Source organism: Lissotriton vulgaris, chromosome 2_1 (assembly GCF_964263255.1).
Source record: "Lissotriton vulgaris chromosome 2_1, aLisVul1.2, whole genome shotgun sequence".
NCBI lineage: Eukaryota > Metazoa > Chordata > Amphibia > Caudata > Salamandridae > Lissotriton > Lissotriton vulgaris.
Window position 1 is genome coordinate 744,262,873 of NC_141687.1, and position 13,260 is coordinate 744,276,132.

Below are 13,260 nucleotides of genomic sequence, written 5' to 3' on the forward strand. Positions count from 1 at the left end.
CAGGCGAATAATAGTATTGAGGATACTGGGGATGGAATTCTTCTAGTTTTTAAGAAGCACAAAGGGTATAAAAATGGTATGAAACATTTAGGTGGGTTAAAACAGATTATCAATTTTTCTCACGCAAGGTTTCATGGTTTACTTTTCTAAAAGACGTCCTAAAATTCACCTTTAATCCTAAAGTTGTTAGTGTCTTCTATGAGAATTAAATGTTTGTTATTTGATTTACCTTCTTTCTTGTTTGATAATGACATGTAGGCAGGGTAAGAAGAATGGATGTAAGGACACTGACCTGAATTTGCTGCTGCAGTAGATTGATTTTGTGCTGCTGCTGCAGAAGCTGCTGTTGCTGTCTTGCAATCTGCAGAACATGAAATAATAAAGCATTAAATTGTAGTACTACTTTTACTTCTAATCTCAGATTGAAAAATCTCTCTTGCGCTAATTCTCTATATTTGGCACAAGTATTAAAACAGCTGTCAGGAAAGCAGTCAAAGGCAAGGCACCTTTTATAGAAGCACATTAGCCCAATCTCTTACTGAAATTATAACACCTTCATTTAAGTAACTTCCACTATATCTTAGAAACTGTTTGAGGTCAGCTGTCCAGATTGGATTCCAATCCACCTCTCTTTCTGAAGGGTATCAACAATGATTGCTTTTACAAATGATGAACCCACACCATGACGGTATCTGCCTGTGCACAATGATTAGGGCTTTGGCCATTTTTGACCCGAGTTTCTCCCCTTAGTTTTCATGGTCCATAAATGCTCAGTAGTACACAACCTGCTACTGTGTCTAAATGGATCCTTTTGGGGCTCCTTTCACCCCATGTGTTTCTGTTCATCATTGCCTTTTATGATTAATACTGAACCTTAATGCAATCTTTTTTCAGGTCTCCATCTATTAAATTATTTATCAACTTCCAAAGGGTGCTCATGAAAAATCTGCCTTTCACAGAATTCCAAAACGTCATGTGTTCATGTGATGGTCCTAAGTTTCAACCTCATTCCACACCAGGATTCAATTTCCCATTTGTTAAGGATCGCACAAGATTCCCATAATACTTGAATAAAATTAGTACTCCAAAGCCCACATTTCAAGCATGCATATTTTCTCCTACTTGTGCCAAAAAAGGCTAGTGAGTTGGAAGCCGTTCACTATGAATGGTGGAGTTTTATATAACTTCTTGTTTATGTTCAGGTCACTGGCAACGTATTTCTTAGTGCCCTTTGCCAGCTTTAGTGTGCTATATAACCCCTTAAAACCCCCACCCTAATTTTGGATAACAGAATACAACACTGAAAAGGCATTTAATAGGCTCATAGTTGGAGCGTGGAATGATGGGTTAGGTTAAAGGTCACATCTTCAAAGTAACTAGAAAAATATGAAATTATGCAGAAATACTGATGTTACAATGTTAAAAACTTTGCTAAAAAAAACAAATCAAAATTTGCCAAGCCTGTCGGAGAGTTCCTCAATGCACAGATTACGGCGAGGCCACAGACGCCTCTCCTATTCCTAAATCAATTAGAGCTGAAATCTGAATCTAAGACATCTCTAGGTCGTCACCTGACAAATTGTACGTGGAGCTTCGCGCATTGAAATATGGCGCAGAGGCACCATGTGGCGCAAGTTCTGAATTTTATTTGCCAATTGGTTGAGCTACATGCTCGCTTCATCGAGCATGACAGCCTAGTTTTAAGTGTCATTTAATTTTCATTTTGAAATATAATTACAAAGTGTTCACTGTAAGATATCACTCGCCTGCAAATGTGTCAAGATTAATTTGTGCTAGCTTATTCACAAGTGTCAATAGTTAATTACTGTGTCGTCTCTGGATGGCTAAATGACATTCTACCTCTTGATTTTTTTACAGTTTTCCTTTATGTTATTTTCCATTAGGGGATGACTCCATATTCCTACATGTGGGCAAATATTCCGCCCCATAAACCATCCAGAGTCACAACTCATTAAAGTCAACAGAGCATATAGTGCTACATACCACCATAAAAGACATTTAACTGAAAAGATAATTTCCAGTGATAATGTCAGATTCCTATAACCTGCACATTAATTTTGGTCTGACTGAGGAAATGCCTGAGGGGCTGCCATACGGGCTCATCATTGTTAACTTATTTCACACTGATGAGACCGGCATTTTAGGACGTTTATGAAATGTTTAAAGAATTTGATCTGCAATTCTCTTGGGTTCTTGAATCAGTTATTCAATTTTTCCGCGTAGTTTGATTGCGCATTGGAGCTCATATTTTATATATTCTATTTCTAAACAAGTCGATGTTTTGAATTAGGAGCTTCAATATTAGATAGACATATTGACGAACACGTATGTTAACCTTTCAATCCTTTGTTACAATAAAGAGCAAGGAAAGAAGCCAGTGACTCACAAAAACAAATCATTCAATACACAAAGTCAAGGTTAAGGAGAAAAAAATGTCCATTTGGCCAGTTGGAAATGTCCTTTAAGCCTAAACTATGTACATTCATAAAGACAAATTCTGGGTGTCCAGTAGCACGAATGTTCAGCTCAGGGACTAACAGTTGGGCGCATTCAGAGAGTTCATTACTCATTCTCTTTCAATGAGTTTTTCTCCCAGGACTGCTTATCTGCTTTTATTGGTACGTATCCATCTAAGTGGTCATTTTCATGGAAAACCAAATCATCCCCTTTCAGTATCCTTTACAGAGAAATCTGGGCAGCAAAACAATGATCAACTTTTTACCCTAGGATGCACCTCCAAGAGAACTGACCAAATCCCTTCCCCATTTGCTGAAGAAAATGACATGAGATACCAAAAAACAATCCACTTGATAGCATGTTTAAATATTTTAAGTGTCAAAGAACACTTTCCATATTTAGTAAATATCCAGTTTAACACCTCTGTTCAGATATTTCAATATTAAATGGCTCGTTGGTGTGATATACTTTGGTGACTATTCAAAGAATATTTTTTCATAAAACAGACATCTGATGATCTCCTTTCCAAATCTATGAAAATTGTATCTGGTTCACTTTTACAGCTCAGCAGTATTTAACACTAGCATTTACTTAATTGATAAGGTTTCAAACAGCGCAGATATTTTACAAGTGACTTCTTTAAGACAGCTATGTCTTTCCTGTCAGTAAACAGGAACTTACATGTGCGACCAAGCACCTGAAATAAAGCAACCATGTTTTGAGGACCATTCACAGTATTCTGTAATCTCAAAGGAAAATAACTTTATTCTTATTAGTGATACTTTCAATCTCAAACTTCAGAAAACTTTCACACGCCCTTTCATTTTTGACAATAGACAGCAGATTGTCTACACCTCAATGCAAAATCTGAAAAATGTAACTATCAAATAATCACAGAATTAATAAACACAGTTCACACCAAAGTTGTGGCTAGTTGCTACACTGGAATGTGTTTGGCTGCTGTCCTGGGTCTCACCTGTTCTTGTTGCTGACGAGCGAGGTCCATTTGCTGTCGTTGTTTCTCAATCTGTGATGCTGCCAGCTTCTTCTGCTCATCATGAGCCGCAAGAAGTTGCTCCCTTAAGCTGATCAGCTGCGTGATCATGGTGGACAGCTGCCTTTCCTTCTCTGCCAGACTTTCTGGTGTACCTGCAGGAAATATAAAACATGCTAAAATAATACTGATAACATATCATCATGAATAAATATAAATACATAAAATCAAAGAAATTACATGTATCATCACAAGTGATATCATGATACCCACAAATGACATCAAGACTCACATCTATGATATTAACGAAACAGCAAATACATGACATATCAACTGTTCATTGCTCTTATCAGCAACTATCTTGAGCCAACATGGATCCATGTGAAAATCCTCTAGTCAAATTGTGAATCCTATACCAATTTTCAAATGGCATTCAATAAGATGAGCAGGTTTGCGAATGTGGTTTAATCGGCTGCAAAGCATAAAAGGCAAGAAAGGAGCATTAGCTACACTGATATTGATGTAGAATGAATGTACACATTACTCATCTTACGTCGCATGCTGCATTGACTGAAGGGAAAGCCTTCTTTGTGGTAGGCTCCCTCCACCACTTCTAAGTTAGGGTGTGGAGGGTGAAAAACCCCTTATATTAACGGCAGAGAAAAAGACGTTGCTGTCTTTGAGGAGGTTTCAATAATATCTCCTCTGCTAACCCTTCGCCTAATTTCATCCTTTTCTAAGTTGCCACTACTGGTGATTGTGGTTCATCTAATTTGATGTCAAGTAAGACTTATCACAAGTAATAATGATTAAATCCAATTTAAATATAACTCTATCTGCATATCAACTTTAAGATTTCACTATCTCTTGATTGCCCTTCTAGGTAGAAAAGCCAGCAACACATTCTCTGTAGTGTATTCTTCTGACATCATTCACGTTCTTAAACAGTGCAAGAGAGTGTGTGGGACATATTATGGGCTGCTCTTAACCAATATATTAGTTTTTCAAGACTGGAAATAAAAAGGAAAAAACTGAACATCAGAACTGCTAGTACAATGACAAAGCAAATGTTTCTATCCCTTGCATGTACTGATCTTTATTGAATGAAGTTGGTGGGGAAGGTGTTCTGAGCCCACTATTCCCCCCACGGTGTGGTAATAACAGTTGCAGATTTCAGTAGCTTAAGTATGGATATGCATTATGTCTTATCAGGTCTCATGTACTTGGCATCAGCTTCATCTCGATGGGAAACCTAAACAAATTTCTTGAATGCCCTGAGGAATGCACTGTGTTTGGCTGAGTGACGTGATTGGAATCACAATTTTTCACTGGAAGTCAAAGTTTAACTGACAGTTGTTGCCAAGATCTACCCGTAGAGATGTCAGGTCCAAATTACAAAGTCGCTTGCACACGTAAAAGTGCACTATTTATTTTTTACATGAGAATAAAGTTCTGGCATTTGGTATTTTAAGGAGTGGTTAAGAGTTTGGAAACTTCCCACAACCTCCCTTTCCAACCCTGAAAATAGTAGATTACCCAAATCAATGTGTGAAATAAATCCTCATCAGTGGAAGGAATGGAAATAGACCAACTGCAAAGTTTCCTGAGATGTTGAAAAAGGGGCTTCTGCACAAGGAAAAATATTTCCTCTGTGGAGAAAATAAAATAAAAGGAAAGATCTGTGTGGTAGCACACAGCGCATGTTTTCACTATGCAGAAATTTATAATGCCTAGAATTTCACATAGGAATCCCGGAAAAAGCTAAAAAGTCAGATGAATGTTTGAACTGTCTGGCTGTAAAGAAGCAACTGGCGCAGATTTCCAGGTGTACTTCAGGTCGTTTTCAGAGTAGCAAACCTGAACTCAAGAAGGGCCATAAATATGCAGGTACAATTTTGGATGCATGCTCTTTGAGGGAATTCCTATTCTTTGGTACATTACTAAATTGCCATTTAACACGTTTTTGGTGTCTATTGACAGAGCCCCTTAAGTCATGGGTGGAAATGAAACATATAGATCAATTCACAATTGCCATTGTGTTCAAAAGTCTAAATTTACAGGAATATAGGTTAGTTGATAGGGCCATGCTAAAAACTTAGATACATGCTGCCCTGATTTCTAAGTTATGAACAACACTTGAAAATAGTTTATTTTTTCTGAAACAAAATCAATAACAAATTTTTCTGTGCATTGTGTTAGAACTTTTTTATTAGACTTTGTAACACGTATGTAACACGTATATGGCTGCAAAGGAAACATTTGCAAAGTCTTATTGAGATATATATCATAATATTTATATAATCCGCAAAATATATGTTTGTGCGAAAAGACCTGTTTTCACGGATAAAATACTTTGCCCAGCGTGCATGGAATGGATGCCTCGCCACTGATTTAAATGTACTTTAACTGTTAAAGACTAATTTGAAAAGACATCTAGCTAGCAAAACATTTTTTAAGCAAAATTACCATTTAATTGGATAACAGTGACACCTGATATTTACAATGCTTAGAAATGGTATAAATGTAGCATGAAGCGCTATATAAAAAAAAAATTGTATTGTTAATAAAAAGAATAAGCCTCACAAAAGGACACTTACAAACAGTTAACCAAATGAAATACTCCCATGCCTGCCTCTGTCAAGCTTCAGCTACACCTCTGAACCGTGGTTGAGACAGCACGGCGCTTTATTAGGACGGGGTCTTCTGAAGCCCCAACCTACATCTGTCTTGAGTTTCTCTAGGGGTTGTCAGGTGGATCAGTGCTCCCCGGGGTCTTCTCCAGCTGAAATATTTTAATTTGACTAAACACCTGATTTATTTTATCCCTCCGATGAGAAAGGCAGTTTGTCTTAATAGAGCCTGTCAGCCCACAGCCCCATCCGCGGCAATTTACAGGCAGCCAGAGATGTTGGAGAAAATGGTGCTTTGATTTGTTTTATCCTCCGTCCAGAAAGCACCTAAAAGGAGCATTTGACTGACAGAGCAGGTGGCATTGTGGTGTGGAATTAACTATTATTTTCAAGTCTTTACACTCGTTGTTGAATCTGCAAAACTATTGCATCCGCCAGTGATTTTATTAACCGTTGGCCCAGTCAAAGCATGGTTTTTGGCTTGCAAAGGGATTTCAAATGAATATGTGCTTAGAATGCCTTTTTTCTTACTGTACCTCTTGATTTACTTGACTTGGAAAATAAAGTATCTCAATGAAGTGTATAAAGGGAGATAGGAAAAGGTACAGCTAAAAATGTCCATCTTGCCGGGCATATCTGTGTCATGGACATGGGGTCTTGTGTGCTTTTTAGGCTATTTCAAAAATATTTTTTACTTTGAATTACATTTATTTATATTTGTAAATATTTTAAATAATTTAATTTAACTTTATTTGCTTTGGGGTTTATTTTCCACCTCCATTATTTTCTATGGGAGGGTGCGGCATTACCAGTGTTTGGTCATGTGTGGTGCTAGACTTCGTCCAGCTCGGAGATGGAGTAACTTATTATTGTCATGGGTCCCTTCGTGATGGTAGACACCTTAAAAGCGCAGTTTGTGAATAGCAATGGGCTTCCATTTTTGTAGGTGAGTGCATGCTCCTACCTAAACCCTCCCTAACCCTGCCTAAACCCCTCTTGTTCCTGCCTAACCTACACCCATTTAGTAGCAAGTATCTCACTTTTTCCCATCACCCCCACAGAGCAACTCACATTTACTGCTAAATAGTAAATTTAAATATATGATGACCTCCCGACAGATAGGAGATGTGGGGATGGAGATTTACACTCACAGGGTTTTTTAATAGCATTTTGTATTAGTTTAGTAGTACGGTTATAGTACTACTAAACATACTACAAAATGCAGCTTGTGAATAGGCCCCTTAAGGTCTTAAAACTGAAAAACTATCCTATGGCGTGCTATATAAATAAGTAGATCATTTCTTTTGCAGTGTAATGAAGCCAATTGCTTAAGTACTTCCTTTACACCTTAGTGTTACTGTTGGTACCTTGAGGTCACATTTTAAAGGGGCCATCCAGTGTAGAGAAAAATAACTTCTCTTTTCCCTACTCTGTATCTCTATCAAGCACCAGCAAAAGGTATTCTAGGGCGCTCCTTTAATTCACGAGTTCAACTGGTGATTTGAGATCCATGGTATCATTCCCCAGATGGTCCCTTTAAGGAAGGAAATTGGAAACAAGTATAAAAGTCTTTGCGGGGGAGGAGGAGTAAAGATATATACTTAAATATCTACCATCTGAGGATCCATTAGAAGTTATTTCTTGGTATAGCAAGCTTCAAGGTTTGCTGATGTGTGGTGGGAAGAAGTGGGCAGGACCTTCAAATAATATAAGATTAATAGTTGAAACAGTGCATTCTTTCACCAACATTGCCTTAAAATATTAGCATAAATTGTGCTCAAAATGAGTAAGACATTTTACCAAAATCCCAGCATAAAACATTCCTACGCCATGGCAAAATGCCTATGTGCACAGGTTTAAAATATAGAATTTCGAATTATGTGTTGTGGTTTGAGGAATGGCAATAATTAATTATGCGGAACATGAGGCGTCATTTCCATAATGGATTCTGAGCAATATGAGAATGATATTCTGGTTACTGATTCCATGAAATGTGTGAACATGTTATGTAATAATTCCTGTGCAATATGGAGCGTTCTGTCAACTAATTTTACATTATTTATTTCAATCCTTAATATTGTAGTGTATTGAGGATAAGTGGTTCCCCGCCTTCTTATCATTGTCCGAGGTCAATGGCCTAGCTCGCAACAACTACATTTCAGTGCTGCAGTCAGTGGAAGCTCTGTGCCCATTACCTCCTAATAGCCTCTGGCCTTGAATGTTTATAGATAGTAGCCATTGTTGATGACAAAGTGAACTTCCTATGCATATGACAAAACAAGGGTCCACACACGCCAATGGTGGGGCAGCAGTAGTGAGTAGTCAGGAAGATCGCAAACAAGCCCTTAGTCCCAGGAGTAACATGGCTGCTTGCTTCTCCCTCCTGCTAGCTATTAACATTTTGTACATGTGCAAGAGAGTGGCAGAACAAGACAATTCTGCACAAAAATTAGCCAGGGTATCTTATCTCCTGAATACTTTCCTGTGGTCACTGTGAATGCTTTGAAATTTAAAAAATACTGTCCTGGTGCGGAACATGGCCCCACCTAGATGTGCAGGGCTCAGAACAATTACAATGATCTATGTCATTGTTCCTAATGATGTTGCCCCATGCTTGTGTTCACTAGGACCCTTATTTTGGGTTGTTTGATTGGCATTACAACACGGTTTCAAGTGGTAATCCACTCTGTCCCATTACTAGTAACAAACAGTGGATTTTGGATGTGGGAGTACTGTGGCAATAATTTCAGGTCACGAATTCCCGGCCCAAAAACAGACCTGAATATGCTAGCTGTATTTATCAAGCCATATGATATTAACACTGCAGTGCCTGGAAATATCATGCCATTGTGCCCAGAATTACCAGCCAGTAACAGTAGATCCATATGCAGTATTCTGCACGCATTTACCACTGACTTACAATGAGGGGTTCAGCAAAACCACATCTGGTAAACCTGAATGTGGTATCACTTCATCCTTTTACCACTGAATTCACAAATTGGGGTGCAGTAATGCTAATATTACTGTAGCCCTAATGTTTATATGGGAAATGAGGCATATATTGACTGAAATGAAATACCGTCTTTATCTGCAGATTCGCCCGTTGTGAATTCTACATCAAACTCGACTCACAAATATGCAGTTAGGCAGGATCCTGAGACCTAGGCACGGGAATTGCTGATTGATGGGAGGATGCATAGCTGGCAGAAAGGCACTGGAGAAGAAGCTCTTCATCAATCCCACAGATAGGCGCAGCGATATTGCAATGGTCAGGGGAAATTGCCCCAATAAAGCACACATGGCTGGAGGGAGTACGCACACTCCTGAAATTACTATTACGTCAGATGCCACATGAGTTAGGAACACACAGCCTACCAGGATCTAACACATGTAGTGATCACACACTTCCCATGCCAGACATCTGGACACGTTCACCACTGGCCACACTGTGTCCACACGAGGTCGAGACCAACTCGTTGTAACCATTGACCGTTAATTTGTAACTCTAAAGGCATCAACCAACATTCCTCACCATATATGGTACGCCAAAAACCTTTTATTGCCTATTGGATCTTGTATATAAAAGAACAGAAACCGAATGCCTGTAGCTGTTCTCCTGGCCGAACTGATTAATTAAACAGACTGCTCCTGTTTTGCCAAATACCTCTTGTCTTCTGTTTCTGAGGAATTCTACTTTGAGCAACACATTTACCATTAAACTTACAATGAGTAGGTCAGTAGACCCAGATGTGGTATTACTCCATCCATTTACAGCTGGATTTAGAAAGCGGGGTGCAGTAATACCTCATCAGGTAGACCCGGATGTGGTATTACAAAACCTATTTACCAGTGACCTTTCAAAGAATGTACAACAATTTTACAGATAAAGAGTCTCAATAGGATAAAGAAAACTTTTTTTTCACATGAAGAGTTGTTATGGTTCACTCCACATTAATTCTCAGAGTAGAAATGGGGCAGAACACAAACTAAGGAGTGCTCAAGGTCAAGGCAATCACCTTGTCATCCCATTAGCCCCCCCCCCTCTAAAGAGAGGCAAGCCTGGTTCCAATGCAGAAAATAAAAGAGCACTTGGTGCCTTGACTTATACAAAGGAGCAGATCATAAAAGAACCCTGCAAATTATGTTTTCAATTTGTTTCAAAATATTTTAATACACCTGTGTACCCTAAAACCTAATGTTTTTAGATTATTATTAGTCACCACAGAAAAACAGCACGTTGTTCTTGTATTCAAATTACTTAAAAGTAAGAGATTAATAAATACAGTTTCCTACATCAAACACTCTTTGGAGTAACACGACTTTTTGTTTATTACTGTTGACTTGTACACCGTGCCTGGTATGATTAAGGTTCCTTTGTTTTCTTGACTTTTCCCTTGGTGAGACCGCACCCACCGAAGACAATATGGCCGTCCACCCCATAGGCTGAACACTCCACCCTGGCTTAAAAGAATATCAGAATGGATTATACCATGTTGGTGATGGGCTGGTAACAGTTCTTAGAATTCACACACATCTAGTGACACCTGATCACAATTGAAAATATATTCCCCCCCCCCCCCCCGCCCCCAAACAGGAGAAGAAGCTATATGGCTAAGATTCCTTTTCATATATTTTACTACAGGGGCTCTCTAACTCTTTCTAGCTGCGCTTTGCCTCGGAGGCTACGAGCCAGGCCACTGAAGAGACTGCATTATTAATCAACAGCTCGGGGCATTACACTCCCTAACTTTTTAGCTTGTTAGGGAAAAAAATACCTCTGATGGTCTCAAGGAATCCAGGTTTTTTAATTTGTTTGAAATGCCTTTTTTGATGATCGTGCAGACTAAACAATCCTTAAGGTCCCAATGTCAAAGAAAAAAAGAAAAACCCTTGTCATTGTTGGATGTAATGAAACTCGCAAAAGGTGATTTAAATTAAACACAAGACCAGTGTTCACGCTTTATTTGAAGGACAAAATAATTTGTGCTGATGTAATGATCTGGAGAGAAACAGTGTTCTGCAAGAAGCTCGCAGACTTCCGAAAGTAAAGAGCACGCGCTTCCAAGCCTCTTCAAAATGCACCAATGCACATCGTTAGTCTGCAGTCTACCAAGCCAAGCGGTTGACACATTGTGACTGTCTGTGCACTACAAACACCGACTAACAGATAAACCACTTCCTATTGGCTTTGCCGCTATCTTTATCATTTACGAACCAAAAACATTTAGTGACAGTTAGGTTCTTGGAACTTTACTAAACTACTGTGCTCTTCCTGGCAGAGAAATGGGTAGGAGAACTATAGAAGCTGGGTGAGGGAAAGAGATGGGTAAGGGTGACAGAGAGAGAGTGATGGGGAGAGAGAGAGAGACTGAGATAGAGAGAGAGACAAAGAAAGAGAGCTGTGGGACTGCAAAAAGATAAAGAAACGAGAGTTTGGGGGAACATAGGGTAACAGAAACATAAAGAGTATTAGAACATTGGAATGTTGGAAGCTCCATTGAAAATAATGGAGTGCTCTGGGCTTATAATGGCTGGTGTAAGCCTGGAGCTCCAACATTCCAGTGTTTCTTTGTTCACAGCTCTGGCTGGGAACAACGGCTTCAGGGAGCCTGAGGGGATTCCAATCCCCTCACACTCCCATAAGGCTTTGTTTTTTTTGTTAGAACATTCTGTCCTCTAGTAAAGGAATGTTCTAATAGCCTTATAGCCCTTCGTAGATGGGCTATACCGCTATTAAAGTCCCTCTCCCTTGTTAAAGGCCTTCGCCTTCGTCTCGGGGCCTTTAACGCTGGAGAGGGCCTTTAATTGCTGGTATAGCCCTCTACGGCGGGCTATAAGGCTATAATAAGTTTGGAGAGAAAACAGCAAAAAAGGATAGATGTAAATGCTCGAGCCTGTGCTTAACCACTGAAAATTCCAGCGATTAGCATTCTATCCCATTAGTTTTTAACTCTTCTGCCGTGGTAACGAGACTGATCATACGCAACTTAAACATTTTTTTAATTGTTTTAAAAAATATTTTATTGGGGGTTTTCCTTTTAGAAACCAGTATGACAACAGTTGTCACAAACAGACCTGCGTCATACAGTCCTGACAGATATTTACCTCTCTCTAGAAGGAATACAGCCAAGGATTTCCCTTTCCCCATCCGCCCTGCTCCCAGCCCATATGCAACTCAAGCTTGACGGCATATCAAAAACAAGCATTTGCAATGCAATCGGTCTAGCCTTTGGGACCTTATATGTATTTAGCTATGCAGCACATTTGCCTGGGTGCTGAAACATCTACTCTTCTTTAGCATGGTGGAAAGTAAGCACCGAATTGTGTGACACGCCAGGTATGGGAACACATGGAAAGAAATATTGCCTTTTAGCGGGAAATGGTATAGTCCAAAGCTCCGTTTTAAATATAAAATCAGGGTTTTCGGTGGTCATATCACTGAAAATACAAGATTTAAAAAAAATATTATTGTCTACTGGTGCTCGTGGAAGACAATTTCTACGGATTGGAATCTAGAGAATGCTAAAGTGATTCTGGTATTTTACTGACCTCTGCTGTTCGTTTTCTATCAAGAAAGTTAAATAAGTTAAAAAGAGGCAATTGCCAGCAAAATAAAAAAAGGAAATTCCTTAGGCAGAAAGCAATTCTGGTATTTTACTGACTTCTACTGGTCCTTTTTTATTAAGACAGTTAAATAGAGGCAGTTGAACAGAAAAAAGTCCCTCAGCGGAAGCAGACAAGTCCTAGGGCTGATCTCCAGAGCCCACAAAGTACATACACATATAAGTATATACTAATATATAAGTATATACAAAACAATATACAAAAGGTCTCGAATGCTCGACCTAAACAAAGTGGCACACCATGAATTTCCTGACCATGACTTTAGCGTACAAGTACCCGCTGCATAACAACACAGACAACTCAGAGCGGTGCAGACTTATTCTGTCTCATTGGTGAGGTGCAGCTTGGGCACTATGAGCTTGGACACCAGTTTGGAACACCCTTCACTTTGAGGAAACAAATGAATCATGGACCGATGCTTCATTACCATTACGAATCCCTCTGGATAGCATTCCCTTCCACCTTTTTAATGCTTTTGTGCGCTACATAACGGGACCAACATTGCCTAACCAATCTAGGCGAAGCAGTTTCACC

At 39.2% G+C, this 13,260-nt stretch overlaps 1 protein-coding gene across 9 annotated transcripts in view; it reads right to left on the reverse strand.

The window, feature by feature from the left end:
• The window catches only part of SOX6 (SRY-box transcription factor 6), a 790,083-nt gene that overhangs the window by 281,974 nt on the left and 494,849 nt on the right, over positions 1-13,260 (reverse strand). For all 9 annotated transcript variants that reach the window (XM_086956030.1, XM_086956031.1, XM_086956034.1 and 6 more), the window contains 2 exons: positions 3,455-3,627; positions 293-361 (listed from right to left, as the gene is read on the reverse strand). In XM_086956030.1, coding sequence (XP_086812156.1) covers positions 293-361; positions 3,455-3,627 — 242 coding nt within the window. The remainder of the gene's footprint in view (positions 1-292; positions 362-3,454; positions 3,628-13,260) is intronic.